This window comes from Belonocnema kinseyi, chromosome 8 (assembly GCF_010883055.1).
Source record: "Belonocnema kinseyi isolate 2016_QV_RU_SX_M_011 chromosome 8, B_treatae_v1, whole genome shotgun sequence".
In the NCBI taxonomy this organism is placed as follows: domain Eukaryota; kingdom Metazoa; phylum Arthropoda; class Insecta; order Hymenoptera; family Cynipidae; genus Belonocnema; species Belonocnema kinseyi.
The window spans coordinates 37,364,592-37,383,187 of NC_046664.1; the positions used below are offsets into that span (position 1 = coordinate 37,364,592).

Sequence of the window (18,596 nt, forward strand, 5' to 3'; positions counted from 1 at the left end):
CAACATTTGTATTATTTTGCGATCTTATTTTTTAATATATAAAATAAACATTCCGGTGGTCCGCATGTTTTCTCTCGAATTTCCATACATATCCAGGGTGGCCGCTGGACCGGGAAACCGAAAAAACCGGGAAACGACAGTGAATTTTTTTCTTGACCCGAAATTTTACAAATTTTCAGACGAAAAATCTCTTTATAAACCCTCTATTTTAGATTTTTATTTTTAAGCTTATATTTTTAATTTAAAGTATTTTAACGTACAGGCTTGAAGACTTGAACATTTAAAAATTAAAATCGTTTGAAGTTTAAAATTTTTGATAAAAAACAGTTTTATTTTATCAACTGTAAATATAAATAAATAATTTTTGAATGAATCTGTACTTTAAGTATTAAAAACTGAACAATAATTGATTTTATAAAACAATTCTAAATCCGTTGAAAGTTAAAGAATTTACAGATTTGTAATTAACTCGTAATTTAATTTTTTTTAATTTATAAATATTGTTTCAGTCTAAATTATTCAATTTTTAACCTATTTAATTTAAAAAAATGTTGATTAAGGAAAAGGATGATTATTTAATATTTAGCAATATTTGAGTTATAATTTAAGATGACTAAATTGAAACCAAGTATGTGAAAGTAAACAATTTAAAACTTAAATGTTTGACATAGAAAGCATTGAATTGTTAAAATGTCTAAAAGCTTTTAACATTTTAACGTTACAATTTTTATTGTTCTACTTAATAAAATGTTTAATTTGTAAGCGAAATTGTCGAATTTTTATGTATAAATAATAATTGAGCACGTATTATTTGTAGAAAAATTTGTGAAATTTTAAGAGATATTTAGAAAACTTAAAATGATATCAAGTAATTTAAACGAAGTTTGTGAAAAAAAATTTCAGAACTTCTAAACATTTTTTAAACTGAATAAAATTTTTCCTACAATTTTGAGAAAATCTTAGACATTAAAAAAAATCCATAAATCCTTCCCGGGCCGTTTTAATAATATTGGAAATCTCTTAAAATCTTTTTGAATTTTTTATTAAAAGAATGTTTTTAAATGAATCATTTCTAATTTTTCGAGGAATTTTAAGAAAATGGTTTTATTCATTTGGAGCCTTTCACAATTCGTAGAAAGCCTCTACATTTTTTGTAAACTGCAAAAATCTACATTTTGTTTTAAATTAGGTTGTGAGTATTTGCACCGAAATTTCGTTACAAATAAACAAATTTTGTGGCAAACACACTTCGTTAAAATGATTTGAAATCATTTCAAGTTCTAAATTCATTTTTAATCTTTTTGAAACTTCTAAATCTTCCTTAAAATGACTCTAATTGTTTCTAAAAATAATAAGTGTTCAATTGTTTCAAGGATGCTTAGATTATTTAAAATGAGAATAATTTAAATTCTAATTTATGAATTTTTAAGTTGAAAAAATTTTAAATATTGAATGGACTAAAATAACTGAATAATATAATTCTGACCATTTTTAAAGCTCATTGATTGATTCTTTACTTTAGGGTATTGAAAATGTTAACCTGGATTTATATTTTTGGAACTTATTCTAAATATTTGAACTCTATAATTTATGCATGTTAAAAATTCTCAATTTTGCAGTTTAAATTCATTAAACTTGAAATTATTCAGTTAAAAAGTGTTAGTAGTTTATACGTGTAAATTATTGAACAATTTAATAGAACATTTTTTTATTTAAAAACTTTTAAACTTCAATTTTAAAAGTTAAAAATTCAAGAGTTTCACCAAAATATGCGTTTAGAAAAATTATGTTTTGACGTATTTCCCAAAGAAAAAAAAACATTTTTGTAAATTTGATTCCGAATCGTAGATATTAGACAAATCAAGTTGAAACTCAAAATTTCTCTTTAAAGTTAGCTATAGAATGCAAATGAATAATGATGATTTTTTGTGTTTTTTCAATGCAAATTGTTTCTGATACATAAATTAATATTTTCTGCTGATAAATTAGATACTTAATTTAAATTTTCAAACAATTTGTTACTCTTTTTAGAAATTCTCTATTAGAATAGTTATAAAGTCGCGGTTTTTAGGAATTTTTCAACTTATTTTCAACTCTTCAGTCAGAGCTGGGAAATAATCAACGAAATATAATAGAAATAATGTTTAAAATTATTTGTTAACACTCATAATAATATTCTAGTAGAACGGTTATAGGAACTTCCATTTTTTTTCTTTTTTTTTCATTATTGAAACCATTTATTATTGTTTTTAATAATATTCTCTTTGAATAGAGCTACAAATTTGCGGTTCTTATGAAATTTTCAACCTTTTTTGTCCATTTTTCACTAGAGTGAGATAATATTCAATGCAAATTTACAAATATAATTGTTTATAACTATCTTCTCTTAGAGTAATGCTGGAAAGTTGTAATTTTAAAAAAAAATTTCCGTTTTTCATTTACTTTTTAGTTCGTAACAATTATAAAATATTTATATTATTCAAACAAAAAGGCTCTCAAAAGCCAACGAAAGTTCACATTTAATATCACCCCTAAAGATAATTTGAAGAATATTTTAACTATCTGTTTTATTTCAGAATAATATATTTAAAAAAAGAAATATATTGTTAAAAAAGTATTCTTTCTAATGCTGATTTCTTATTTGTTGATAAGTAACAAGACAAAGCAAAAAAAAAAAAAAAATAAACGATCTTTCCAGCAGTTATCTAAAAGAGAAGATAGTTGTAAAAAATAATACATTATTTAAACAAGTATTTTTGTTAAACTACATTAATAATACCTTACTGAGTGAAAAGTAGACAAAAAGTTTAATATTTCAGAAAAACCGCAACTATCTAGTATTACTTACGTATTCTTAAATGTATTTATTATTATCTCACTCTACTTTTAATGTGGACAGAAATAGGAAATTTAAAAAAAAACTAAAACTTTCAAGCATTATTCTAAGATATTATTATAATAAATAAGAATAAACTGTTTAAATAGTTATATCCGTTTAATTTAATGAACTATTGCTTCGCTCTTAGTGAAAACTTGATGAAAATAAATGTAAAAAATCAGAAAAAACCAACTTTCTAATTGTATTTAAAGAGAAAATTGCTAAAAACAATAATGAATTGTTTAAAAAATGTATTTTGAGTTCAACTTTATTTACATAATATTGAAGATTTCGAATAAAAGATACAGAAAGATCTTTTTTCCTTGTGGGAAATACGTGCTGAACTTCATGAAGCTTGCGAAACCTCTAAATATATTTTTGTTGTGGATTCGATTAAATTTAGGAGCGATATGCGTGAAAATTCCAAAACAAAATTGTTCAAAATCATTTTTGAACCATTCTTATAAAGATTGACGATCGTTTTTAATTTTTTTTTTAATTAAACCAAATTTAGTTTTTAGTAGATCCTTCGAAGTTGATTTGAAAATAATATTTGTTTTATTTACTTTATTTAAACATATAAAGTTTTAAAAGAATGGTAAAATTTGAGACATTTGCGAAGCATAACTTGGTAGTTTATTATAATTAAATCATTTTCCACAAACAAATAATTACTCATATATTTTTGTACACAATAGTAGTTGATTTTTGTGATTTTCGTTTTTAATTAAATTTATAGTATTATAAAATCTTTTCTTATATATTATTATATATAATTATAAATTATTATTATAATATCATAAAAGACCTATTAAAAAATTATTATATTTCATATTTTTATGAGCAAATGCGCAGTTTAAGTAATTTTTGAGAGTTTGGGGTATTTTTTTAAGCGTACTGATTATGTCAATTATGCTTCCGTCAAATATATTGTCATTTGAGAACCGCAATTGTTATTAACAAATTTTATACACATTTTCGCATTTGGAGCAATTTGATGAAACTTAAGTCTTATTTAGAATAAAAAAATTGCAATGCTTCAGGGCAGTATTATATAGTTGTTCACTAATTTAATATTTTTTAATCTAGGCGATAAAAAATTAAATCTATTTAGAGGAAAGAAAGGTGGTAATATTATTCTCTTAGTCTGATACAAATAAATTTTGTTTTCAAACTTATAAATAATATAAATGCAAGTTTTCTCTGTATATATATTTATAATGTAAGTATACAGAAATTTGGGTACCATTTCTATAACTAAGTTTTATTTTATTACCAACCGAATATTTTCCAATGTAAAAACCCATGTTAATTTCATAATCCCGGGGTATGGTATTTGAAAAAAGATGAAATTTATTTTTTCTGAAAAGGAAAAAATGGGGGGGGGGGGTTATCAGTAAAAATCAAAAATAGATTTTGTTATACCATCCTATCTCCCATATAATATGTGTCTCATCCATCTCAAACACCTGTTTTGTTCATTATTGTTATTTTTTTTCAAGATTTGAAAAAGTAAAAAAAAGCAAAAATTGGGACTTCGATACCGTGTCGAAAGTAGAAAATTAAATGAACCTCTTTTTCTAACGTGTGGAGATAGAAAGAGAGGTTCGTTCCATTTTCGAATTCAAAACTGCTCCCGCGTTTAATGGCAAGAGGAATTTCTTCTATACCGACTTAAATATAAAACAGTTAAATGATGTTACCGACGGCAGTATGCAAGCCGTCACCCGTCAGACTCCGATAACTGATTATGTCAAAGTTCAAAAATCGTCTCAAAAATGGTTTTTAATATAGCCGCTTTTTCTTATATCGTAGCACTAATCTGTGATGCAGTTTTAATATTTTTCGCAATACTACATGTGCGTATTTACTTTCGTTTCATTTTCTGATTACCATACAAATTTTTTTTATATTTTACTAGAAAAAAAAGACTATCTTAAAAACAGTACATAACCTCCAAAGCAATGACTTCATATTTTTACTAATTTCAATTCATTAATGAAGGTTTGCATTAAAAATGAGAGAATTGACGTTACATAGTTGGAGGCTATGATGATAGTTGATTAATTGATCTTATTTTTTTTTAAATAAGGGACTTTTAATGCTAGATGTTAATTGTACACAAATGTCCATTTTCCTCCTTGTTTATATTATTTTCATATATATATATATATATATGTATCGTTTTCTTATTGTACAATCTATAATTAGTTTATCATTTCGATTTTCATTTATATTTTTTAATTGTCTTTCAAATTCCTTTATTTTATTTAATACATATTGTAAAATTTTTATATAAATGAGGATTTTGTATTCAGTAGGCATCGTTATATTTGAAATTTCACACTATTTGTTTCAGATAATTGCCTTCGATGAATTAAGAACAGAGTACAAAGACCCAATCGAACAATGTAATAGCCTGAATCCCGTAAGTTTTTATTTAATCAAACATGTTTATTATTATACTTAACAATATATGAGTAATGTTCAAAGGCGATTAGTTTATTATTCTTAGTTATTTTTATTTTTGCTTATTTTTATTTTTTTTCTCGTGATTTTTGTATCTACCCTAATTTTTCTGGTCGAATTTTCGTCGTGAATTTATTTAGGTGGATCATTTTAAATATAAAACAATTTAATAGGATAAAAAAAGATGAATTTTCAACAAAATACTTTAATCTTCAACACAAAATATATTTCATTTTATAGAACAAAAAAATGATATCCAAAATGTAGAATTTTCAACCAAGATGATTAATTTTCTACTATACAAGACAATTTCTCAATAAAATACATTTCGAACAAAATAGTGGAATTGTCAAGCTACACAAACAAGCCTTTTATCAAAGAATTTTCAATCAGATAATTACATTTAAAATCAGAAAGATCAATTTTCGACCAACTAGATGAATTCTCTACTAAGAACATTATTTTCTTAGCAAAAGTAGGCAAAAAATCATTTTTAACAAAATACAAGTATTTTTAACTAAATATTTGAATTGAAGATTAATTTCCTACCAAAAAGACGAATTTTCAAGGAAATATAGTTGAATTTTTGTTCTCAAAGAGATCACTTTTTAACGCAAAACAGAACGTTTAAATTGAATTTTCAACAAAAGAATTGAATTTTCGACCAAATAGTTAAATTTGTATAGATGAATGGTCTTAAAAATAAACTTTTGATAAAGGAATTTAACTTTCAAACATGCTTGTTTAATATTGAGTCAACCGAGAGTTGAAAATGGCCCGTGTGTTGAAAACAGAAAATGGTTTATTTATATAATTATTGTGAAAATTACACAGTGGATTTTTCTAATAGTGTTTTTCTGTTCCTGTTTTTTGTATCGAATCATATCCGTTAATTATAGCAATGTTTATCGCTCCGGTGTGAAAATCAGGTTATAAAAATGAACTCAGAGAACACCCGAAGACCCCGATTTAAACAGTTATAAGCTTTTTAAAGCTTATGAAAGATCTGAGGAAAAATGTTTTCGGTTCTATTTTAAAAGTATAAATTTAAGTTTTAAAGATTTTAAAATGTGGGTTAAAAGAATATGGAAGACTTTGAGATTTTTTTTTTAAGATTTACAAATTTTTAGGTAAACTGAATTTGGTCAGAGTGTGAAAAAAAGTTCTTAAAATTCGTGGGAAATTTTTAAATAATTGTTTTGAAAGGAATTTAAAGAGAAAATCGATAAAAGATCACAAAGCATTTTGAAGTATTTCCTAAAATCTTTAAAAAGTGTTTGAAAGATTTTAAAGTCAAATTTTTCAATTTTGGAAAAAAATTTCAGGTTCCTAAGAAAAGTTAAAATAATTTTTTATTTCGAAAAATTAATTTCAAAAGATTATTTTAAAAGATTTTAGAAGATTTCAAAAATATTCAAAGAAGAATCGGAAAGATTATAAGGCAATTTTAAAAAATTTTCAGAATAAATAAAAAATGCAGAAAAAATTTAAATAATGTTTAGAAATTAGAAGGTTTAGAAGGTCTGAAAAGATTAAAAAAAAAGAATTTTCTTATATTCGTGTGAAAATTTTAAATAATTTTTTACTTTAAATAATTTAAAGGAATTTCGAAAGTTTTCAAGAGAATAAACAAATTTTCTTAAAATTGCTGGGAAAATTTAAAAGATTGTAAGGTGATTTTTTAAAATTTGGAATGATATTTGAAAATTTTGAGAAAAGTTCTTGACAGTTAAAAATATTTTCAGGAATTTTAGAAAATTTATGAAATATTTCTTGATTCTTTCCGACCTTCTAAAAGTTCTAAAAGTCTTTTAAAAGGATTCGAATCTTTCATACTATTTTGTAAAACCCTATATTATAAAAAAAATTTCTTTAAAATTCTCTATATTCTTTTTGAAAAGCCAGAAATTTAAAAAAAAATTTTTAATTTTCTCAAGAATCTTATGAAAATTATATTTACATAAATTTGAAAACAAGGTGATAATACTTATTTTCTTGTACTCAATTCTCAGAATTTAATCTCAACATGGATTTATTATAGCACTTTGACAAATAATTTTCGATTAATTTGAGTGTTGTCAATGGTAAAAAAGTATTCGTTCATGGTCTTTCTTTAGGAGTGACATACAAATGTTAAAATATTTTAGTTTCGTTACAAAGTCTAATTGATTAAAAAAATATCACATTTAAGAGTTCGTTATTTCATTGTAATAAAAAATAATAATTTAGGATTTAACATATTCCTTGTTTGTCATCTATAGATATAATAATTATATTTATTATATAGTAGCATTATATTTTAAAACGGAAATATAAAAAAAAATAGATCTTCATTACTATATTTAAAAGTGTTTGAATATCCGGGACAAACAGAAAATAACGAAAAAATAAATAACAAAATCATAAATTAGTAAGAAAAAAAATTTCCGAATTATCAAATAAATGAATTGTTAAATTCCCATAAATATTTCTGTTTCTGAAATTTAAGTTTGACGAAATTTATAATTTGTCGAAAATAATTAATAAATGATTAATTAATGATTAATTAAATTATTTGCCTCACAATAGCTCACAAATTAATAACCAAATAACTATGTTTAACAGTTCGAAATTTAGAGAATTGAAATATTTGTGAATTTCGGTGAATTTAGTTTCGGATATTTTTAAATTCGGGATTTTATTTTTTGCCAATTAAGAATCTTGTATTTATTTGAAATTTGGAAAATTTTATAATTTGATAATAATATATATTTTTGGCATCTTTCCCCATTCATTTGTGTATTTGTTATTTATCTTTTAATTATTTTTTATAAGTTCTGAATATCCAGGCAATTTGTTTGTTAGTTTAAAAAATGTCAAATGTGTCGCTTTTTCTAATATTAAACAAGATAATGAGTAAGAACATAAGTCTTTTTTGAAACCTGACTCTACACTTGGAAAAAAAAAATGATTTTAAAGGGGTTTTTAAATTTATTTTGTAATTTTTATGCATTTTTTCTGCGGTACTGCATACTTTTGTAGAACAAAGTTACTACCAGCGCCGCCGCACGGCCGTTTTCAACTCTCGTGAAACTCTCAACCCTGCTGACAACCAAGGAGTAGAATTTTCAAACTAAAAAGATGAATTTTCAAGAAAATAGTTGAATCCTTAACCAAAAAAATTTAATTTTTAACAAAACAGTTTGCATTTTAAACCAAACAATTTATTCACTATAAAACAAGACGATTTTTCAATAAAATGCATAATTAAAAAAAAAAACGTTTAATTTCCAACCAAGAAGGTTAATTTTTCACAACAAAAAAAAAATTTTCAACAAGAAAAGAATGTTATACAAAAAAGTTGAATTTTCAACCTGAAAATATGAGAAAAGAGGCTAATTTTTATCCAAATAATTAAATTTTCAAGTAACATTTATGAATCTTCAACAAACAAAAATTCATTGTTAATAAAGTAGTTCCACTTTCAAGCAAGGAGTTGAATTTTCATCTTTAAAACTTGAACTTTTAACAAAAATTGAACCCTACGTTAGACACCATAGAAAAAACGTTGCCCTAGATCTCCATCTCACGTAAAAAAAAAAACCCAATAAAGTGAAATTTATCGTCTTATTATATTTAATTTGAAAAGTTCCGTTAAATCATTGGGAGAGACTCTCCCCATCACGCACATTCGTTCAAGAAAATTAAAAAAAAATTAGACAAAAATACGCATTTTTAATTAATTAAGCAATTTACTTATAAGTTGTAATGCTTAAAATATGGCAATATATGACAAAATGGCTACTAACATTTCGCGGCAACAAGCCATATAAAAAAACAAAAATATGTAACTATTTTGTTTATCTTAAAATATTTATGCCTTAGTATTCATTGAGAAATTAATCACTTTTAAAATGTTGAGTTCATGAAATTCTATAATTTCTCGAAAACCCCATTAAACTGATTAAAATATTTTCAAATACTTTGAAGCGCTTCAACAAATTTTTAAACCTGGTCTTATGAACTGAAAAGTTTGGAAGAATCGTGAATTCTCATACATTTTTTTGAAATCCCTCATCAATTTTTAACCGGTTAAAATTATTTGGAATCCTTAGTCTCATTGAAATTTTTAAAAATATTTTGCAATTCCTTGAAATCCTCTGAAATTTCTTCAAATGTTCAGAAATCATTTGAAATCCTGAAAAAAGTTATAATTAAAAAATATTTGGAAATACTTCAACAAGCCTTAAAATCTGTTAGAAGATTTCAGAGTTTCTCGAAATCTCTTGAAATCCCTTGGAATATGATGGTAAATTTTGTAAACTATTTTATTTGTTAAAATAACGTCAAATTAATTGATCCATAATTGAACGTTTTTAGCTCACTTCAAATCCTGTTCAAATATTGTTTCAGGCTCCAAGGCAAAAGATTCCAAGAAATTTTGAAGTGATTTATACATTTTTAAAGGAATTTCCAAAGATTTTAATGAATTACAAATATTGCAAGATATTTCCGTTTTTAAAGAATTTGAATGATTCTAGGATATTCTAAAAGATTCCAACTAATTTTTAATTACTCTCAATAATTTGAAGGAATTTGAAGAATTTCCTAGAATTTTTCCAAGTGATTTTATCAAATTCCTGAGAATTCAAATGATTTTAAGGGAATTTAAAAAGCTCTTAATGGACTTCAATCAATTTTCCAGGATTCCTACAAATATAATCGGATTTCATAGAATTTTACAGGATTTTTTTATATTTAAATGGATTTTTAAGAATTTATTTACAAGAAGTGAGGAATTAAACAGATTTTTGAAATATTTTTAATTAATTTGGAATTAACCTACTAAATTCAATTAATTTTTTCATATTCATGAAAAGTTAGTTTAGCGTTAGTCGCATTGTTAATAAACATTAGTAACTTTTTGGGTTCGAAATGAGTAACCTCTGGTCACTTTTTCGGTTTATATAGATCACTTTCTTCGGGTAAAGTAGTCTGTGGCAGTCTTGAGAATAATAAAATAAAAGTTTAAAAATTTAACTTAAAGTTTTGTATTCCATTGATAAAATATTCCTTATTAAAAATGTTACAATATTAGAATTTTGGTCTTTAAGTAATAATGGTGAGGGAAGATGAAAAATTAGACAGGGAAAACTCACGGAATTTTGAAAATGAAGTTTTGCGATCACCCTGAATATGAAACTAGGGTTTTATCAAAACCATTGTCAGAGTGGCCATAAACCCGGTAGGAACTTGCACCGGGAAAACTTCGGGATAAAGCCGGGAGAGAAATATGACACCTGGAGATTTCCCGCATTTCATATTTTGCGCATTTTGTAATTCTTAAAAATTCCCAACTAGAAATTATATAATTTTTAAAGTGTTTAGAATAGTTAAACTTTAAAGGTTTACAATATTTCTTGCATTATTTAGAATTTTGCAGTTTGTAATGGTGAAAATAACAATCACTGTTGATTTGAAAAAATTAAATCTTATAGTGAAAAAGCTATCCAGTTTTTTTAAATGTCACTTGATACTACATATGATAATTATTAATAATATATTTTTAGAATAATTTTTGAATGTTTGGAATTTTAAATTTCAATGTATTGTTGTTTCAAATTCAAATATACAAAACTTTAGGACCATTTTGCTATTAAATATTTCGAAACTTTATATTAAAGGCCTGGATAGTCTGTATTTTTTATCGTAATTTTTAATTTTTATATTTAAAATCTCAAAACTCTCGGATTCATAGTTAAAAATTTAAACAAATAAGTCATTTCAAATTGAAAAATATTTTATATTCGAAAATTGCTAGAATGAATGATAATTCTAAAGGAAGATTTGAAATAAAAAAAATATATAGTTTAAAATAAAAACCGATAAAAATTAATCTATCTGAAATTGATGCATCAGTAAAAGGACACTTTCGGTAATTGCAAGTGGTTACAATTTTAGATTTCTGAATTTTTATTAAAAACATTAAATTGTTAATTTTTGCCATTTTTAGGTTTTAATTGAAATTTTAAAGTGTTTGAGTATAAAAAAGTTTTAATAACACAATTTTTGTTTCCTAAGATTTTGTTCATTTTTAAATGAAGTTCTCATTCGTTTAAGTTTTACCGTTTGGAAGTATACATTTTTTTTATTTTTAACGTTTCCCATTTTAAATTATTATATATTTCGAAAGGTTTTTATTTAAAATAATTCAATTCATTTTTCATTTTAGAAAACGTTTTCTAATCAGTTTTAATGGCATTTGTAAGATTCAATTTAGTTTTCAATATTAAATTGTCAATTTTTAGTCGCTTTTAATTATAAAGAATACAATTTCAATTACTCTTAATATTAAATTATCCAAGATCCAAAATTTGAATATTAAATATACAATTTATAACGTTTTGACATTGTCATATTTAAAATTTTTTAACTAATATCATTCTAATTTCGTGATTCTCCAAATCAAATTACAATTCTTTAATTTTTAACGTTTCGACTTAGAGGTTATACAACTCAACTCCTTTTTCTAATTAAATTGTCCAAAGTCGTTTGTATATTTTTCAAAATTTCAAGAGCTTGCAATTCGAAATTATTCATTACTAACTATTATTTCAAAAATATTAAAAAATTTCATTATCTTTCTTATTATATGATTTAAAAATCAATTCATTTCTTGCAAAAAAGTTTTCTGACATTTATCGACTTCCGCAATTTTTTTATAAACCGGGAGAAATCAGGAATATGCACCGGGAGAACCGGAAGAAAGTCGGAAGACGAAAATTTAAAAAAAATGGCCACCTTGATAGTGACCAATGCAGTTTTATCTATCATTTTCAGCTTGTACTTCCGGAATACGGATTGCACGTATTTGTCAACTTTTTGTTCCTGATCAGCAATGAGTGGTTATCGTTATTCCTCAATATTCCATTGATTGCCTACCATGTAAACAGATATCGCACCAGACCAGTAATGTCGATGCCAGGTCTTTATGACCCCACGAATATTTTAGATGCGGCTAGTTTATCAAGGTGCTACCGTGAGGGATGGGTGAAACTAGCATTCTATCTACTTTCATTTTTCTACTACTTGTATGGGTGAGTCTTAAAAAAATCCATCTTTCAATCTATTTTTAAACCTTAATTTTAAAACTTAACTTTTACATTAGGATCGAGTGCAAATTTTAATATTAGTAATCTATTCAGGGTGGCTGCTGAACCTGGAAATGACTGGAAATTTTCCAAATATTTAGAAAAAAGGCTATCCAACTTTCATTTCAACCGTTTTTTAAATCATTCGTTCAATTGTTATCTTTTTCAACTGTGATATCATTCAGTTTAGAATGTGTAATTCGAAAATCTCAGTTCACAATTTTAGAATTTCCCGATTTTAACGTTAAAAATTGAACGGTTTGAAACATTATAAACTATTTGCAATGTTAAAATATTATTGAAGTCAAAAATATTCAATTTGAAATTTTTTAATCAAGAAAAAGAAGAATTAATTCATATTTAGAAATATCAAACTGTTCATTTAAAATCAGTAATTATAAATTAAATATTCAAAATTTAACAACAAAAAATTAAACTTTGAATGTTAACATTTTAATTCTTGTATTTAAAAAAATGTAATCTGTAAATAAAATTGTTGAACTTCGATGTATAAAAAACAATTGAACACCTAGTAAAATTCGAAATGATTTCAAATAATTGAAAAGATTTTTAATTATGAATAATTAATTTTAAGGAAAAATTTAAAAAGATTAAGAAAAATTTATAAACTTATCCAAATTGAATGCGGAAGATTTGAAGAAAAAAGAACAACATGCAGATGTTTCAACATTTAAAAAAATTTTCGAAGCATTCGATGGATTTTTAAGATATAAAAATTCATTCGTTCAATTTTCAATGTTTCTAGCTTAAATTTTTTTAAATAACATAATTTTGAAAATTTTTAAATTCTTTGATTGAATACAAAATTTTGGTATCAGAAAACTTTTAAAGTTTAAAATTCAAGAGTTCCACTTTCAGTCTTCTAATTTGCAGTTCGATATTTTAAATTTAATTGATCGTGAAAATTGTTTGCGAACCGGGAAATGACAAGGAATTTTTTCCTTTGATTAAAACGGCCACCATGCTATTTCAAAAGAATACATTTTTTGTGCTTTTTATTACTTGTAATTTTAAGGTTGAAAAACACTTTTGAAAAATAGCAGCGTGGTCGCAGGTCATTGAAAACTTGGCAATCAGGGGAAATAAGGAAATTTTGTTGGTCAGGAAAGTCAGGGAAACGATTTCCAAAAGTCGGGGAATTTCCGTAATTTGACATATTTTAGGGTATTTAAAAAATTCTATGGCATTTAAAAAAATTCCAATTTCCAAGGAGTTTTTAATAAATTAATGAATATTTCAAGAGAGTTTAAAAGATTTTAATGGATCTGAAATATTTTAGGATATTTTAAAAGATTGCAAGACATTTTCAAGCGATTGCGAACAATTTTATAGTATCTTTAAGGTTTTAGAATATTTTTTAAAGATTCAAAGAGATGTTATTATATTTCCGAAGATCATTTCAATTATTTTAAAAACACTAAAGGTATTTTAATAGATTTTCCAGGAATTCGGTAGGATTTTTTTTTAAATATTTCAAGGTATGTTCAATTAGTTAAAAGAATTTTAATGATTTTAGGGAATTTTGCAAGATTCCAAGGCTTTTTCGATAATTTGAAGAATATTCGAAGAATTTTAAAGATTTTAAGTTTTTTTTTCTATTTCAAGAATTTTTTTGGTTTTAAAAAATTGCAGGTGATTAAAAAAATTATGAAAGGATTTAGAACATTTTAGGGTATTTTAAATGTTTCTAAGGGATTTTCAATTAATTTCAATAAACGAAAGGGATTTTGAAGCGTTTGAAATATTTTAGTGTATTTTGAAATATCCAAAGGAATTTTCAAGACATTAAAAAATTTCAATGGATTTGCAAGGATTTTTATGAATTTAAAGGATTCAGAAAAATTGTCTTGACTTCTGAAAATTTCAATTATTTTAAGGAATTTGAAAAGCCCTGAAGATACTTTGATAAATTTTTCGGGATTTCTGGAAATATAAGAAAATTTGATTGAATTTCAGAAGGTTTTATAATATTTGAATGTATTTAAAAGAATTCGCCCTGAATTCTTATTAATTTATTCTAAGTTCTTTTAAATTCTCTTGAATTTTTATAAATTCACTTAATTCTACTAAATTCAAGGCATTTTAAAAAATTTTTATTAGATTTTGTCCTTGAATTCTTAGGCAATTCATCAAATTATTTTGAATCTCCTGGAATTTTTCTTAACCCATTTCAAAATTAATGAATTCATTACATTTTTTTTATGAATGATTTGTTTTTATTTCACTTGAATATTTTTTAAGTCAGCGTGACTATCATGAATATTATCGAATTTTTATAATTTCCCTTAAATTCCTCTAAATTCACTCTAATTTTATTGAAATGAATGAAATTTAAAATTGTTTTCCAATTCATTAAAATTATTTTGAAGTCTTATACATGTATTCTGAATTCGTTTAAATGCACCTAGAATTCTTATAAATTTAAATATTAATGGTCAGAGAAAATAAAAAATTAATCAGTGAAGCCAGAGAATTTTGACAATGAGGTTTTTGTGGCTACCCTGAAGTAGTCACTTATTATACAATTAAAAGAAAATGTATCAAAATTCATTGATTTATCTTTTTCCCATTTCAGAATGATAAGCTCTCTCATTAACTAGGATGGTAATTACAGGATTAAGTTTTTGTAACTTCTACTCAAAACTTGTAAAGCGATTTCTGGATACTCATTTTTCGCAATAAGAGATTTTATCCAGCTTTCCTCTCGATCAGCGTTTTAGTTTACTTTAGACGAGTTTTTGACTCTAAAGTAGGCTTTTAATCTAAACATTTTGTATTCGATAATCAGCTTGAATGAAATTTGACAATTAATTTTCTGCAATTTGACTGTTAAAGTAAAGTATGAGAAAATAGTATATCTGTTTTCAGATATAGGATATATTTAAACTTTAAAATCAATCAGAAACTCATTAGTCTTGAGGACTACATTTTTCGTTCCGATTTACGTAAAGCAGATTTATCAATTTATCAAATCAATTCGATTCCATTTTTCATTTCTAAATCGTGTACATGTAGATATGTAATAAGCAACAGCCTCTGTGGTTGGTGTGCGTTCAATGTATTTTTATTACGTAAGAAGCTGTGAGAAAGATAATCAATTTTTTAGGTGGACAAATATTTATTTAGGTAGATATTTAAAGCAGTTACTTTACAATGTTCTTTCGACAAATGCTGCTGATTCTCGTGTTTAAATCTTCAGTAAAAAGAGAAAACTTTGGTTCAATCAGCTTTTCAATATAGATGCAGACTGGAGAGTATAAAAATGGTACTTATACTTAAAATTTCTTTAGAATTAATTTAAAAATCTTTCATTCTTCGCAATGTCATTGACTTTGATATAATTAATATTGCCAGTCATCAAGTCTGATAATTACAGTAAAGTTTTTCTCACCGCAGTAACTTATATTAAGGATAAGGAACAAATTTATTTCATTATTAAGTGATATTAAATTACTATTGTTATGAGTAGGTAGAATTGTTCTTTTACGACTGATTTTTCAACATTATTAGTTCTAACAAACTCCGCAATGGACTTGCTACCTGTAATTTTTCAACCGGATAGAGTTGTAAAATAAAAATTCAAGAAACATACTAATAGTAAGCTTATCAAGAAAATACAAGATTATCACTTATCATTTCAATAAAGAGATACGTTTAAACTAAATAGTGTGATACTTTTTATCCCTGATGGGTAGATATGAAATGTTTTTAAAGAATTTCAGACATCACACGCTGTTTGATGAAAGGAGATAGCGATCCTTTCTTTTGTTTTAAATCACGAAGTAGTATAAGGAGACCCCACTCCCGGAAAACTTGGTCGCTTGAATTCGGATCTAGTCAATTTGATTTAGTTCGTTTGCATTGCTCGTAGCGCCTCTTGCGGAAAAATGCGACACTCAGAACACTTTCAAAATCCCCTTATTTTTCTTGGACTAATTTTTCAATTTAAATCATTAATATTCAAATATCAGCATTTGAATCAAGTAATACTTGTAACATATAAAATTTTCTTAACGGAATAAAACAGTATTTCATATACAAATTTAAGATTTTAAAATTTATCAATTTATCTCAAACGAAAAAAATGTCTTTTCTACTATACAAAATGACTTTTTAACAAAATAACAAAATGTTCAACATAATAGTTGAATATTCAAGCTAAAAAGACAAATTCCCATTGAAAAAGTGTCATAATTTATATTTTAATCGAAAAGTAATGGAATTAATACAACAAAAGAGAAGAACTTTGAAACAAAAAAGACGACTTTCCAACAAATAAAGATTTTCCACTCAACACGTAAATAAAAGTTTATCTAAATTATTGAACCTTCAAGCCAGAAACAAAATATGAATTTACAACAAATAATTAATTTTCCACGAAACTGATGCACGTTTACCCAACAAAAATGAAATTTCAAACTGAAAAATGATTTTTTCATTACCAAAAAAGGCTAATTTTTAACTAAAAAAGATCAATCTTAAAAAATGTAAATGGTACAATTTCTGTTAAAAAATGAATTTAAAAAAATTATTTCAACTACACGGTTAAATTTTCAATGAAAAAAATAAGGAATAAAAAAGATTAATTTTCAACAAAATAATTAAACTTTCAACCAAAAAGATAAATTTTTAACTAAAAATAAAAATATTGAGCAAAAAAGTGATTTCGTAACAAAGTGATTCAACCAAATCTTTGAAACAAATTAGTTGAATACTCAAGCAAAGAAGAATGATTTTTTTGTATTTTCATTACAAAAAAAATTAAATTTCTTCTAAATCAGATGAAGTAAAAGATTAAAAAGATACCCTTTCAAAAAAACAGTTGAAGTTTCTGTTGAAACTCAAAATATGAAGTTTGAAACAAGGAATAATTTTCTACGAAAACAATTGAATTTTCAATCGAAAAAGACAAATTTTTAACTAAAAAGGATGACTTTTAACCAAAATTTTGAATTCTCTACCAAATAATTGCATTTTTATTTAAAAAAAAATGAAATTTCTTTGAAGGTAGAAGAATTTTCTAATTAAAAAAAGTTGAGTTTTCATCCAAAAAAAGATTCCAGTTGACTCTGCAAAATCAAAAATTGAATTTTTTAACCAAAAAATAAGTTTTTACGAAAAAAATGGAATTCTCAATAAAAAAAGACGATTTTTTTCAAACGTAAAGGATGAATTTTTAACAAAAGAGATGAATCCTCTACCATATAGTTGCATTTTTATAAAAAAAATGATTAAATTCGGTGCTAAAATAAAGGAATTTGTATTAAAAACTGACAAATTTCTTTTTTTAGTTGAAATTTTATCCAGAAAAGATTTTAGTTCCTTTTTCAACACCAAAACATAAATTTTAAACAAAAAGTAAATTTTCTACGACATAGTCAAATAATAAAATAGTATAAAAGCTTAATTTCCAACCAAACTGTTGCTCTTTTATAAAAAAAATGAAATTTGGCTTAAAACAGATGCATTTTTATTTAAATAAAAACAAAATAAAAATTCAAAAAATAGTTGAATTTTTATGTAGAAAATATTTCAGTTCTTTTTTCAAAGCCGAATATTATATTTAAACAGTCGAGTTTTTAAACAAAAATAAGAACTTTTAACAAAATTGTTGAATTTTCATCCAACAGTTACAGTTTTATCCAAGAAGGTTTTAATTTCTGCTAAAGCAGGTGAATTTTAAAATCAACAAGACAAAATTAAAAAAAAAGAATTGAATTTTTAAACGAAAATTTGCATTGTTATTCAAGAAAGATGAAATTTCTCCTAAAAAATATAATTTAAATAGAAAACCTTAAAAAAATAGTTCAATTTTCATCCAAAGAAGATTTTAGTGCACTTCCTAACACCAAAATAAGAATAGCAAACAATTTGCAGTTAAAATGGATGACTTTTAAAGAAAATTATTAAATTTTTAACTAAATAATAAGATTTATAATGAAAAGAATAATCCTGAGGAGAAAGTTGTTGCGAAATTTCAATATTCTAATCTGAAAATATTCCATTTTTAAAGCTTTTAACTGGTCCTATTTTCGGAATTTTATTCCTAAATTATTCAGATTCGAGATTCTTCAATTCAAAATAAGATTGTTAAAATT

General features: G+C 24.5%; 1 protein-coding gene across 1 annotated transcript; it reads left to right on the top strand.

The window, feature by feature from the left end:
• Window positions 1–4,591: 4,591 nt before the first annotated feature.
• Window positions 4,592–15,326, top strand: LOC117177901 (protein cornichon). The gene is made up of 4 exons (XM_033368976.1): window positions 4,592–4,737; window positions 5,238–5,306; window positions 12,167–12,423; window positions 15,074–15,326. The coding sequence occupies exons 1-4, from the start codon at window positions 4,657–4,659 to the stop codon at window positions 15,096–15,098; spliced, it is 432 nt and encodes a 143-aa protein (XP_033224867.1). The 5' UTR covers window positions 4,592–4,656; the 3' UTR covers window positions 15,099–15,326.
• Window positions 15,327–18,596: the final 3,270 nt, after the last annotated feature.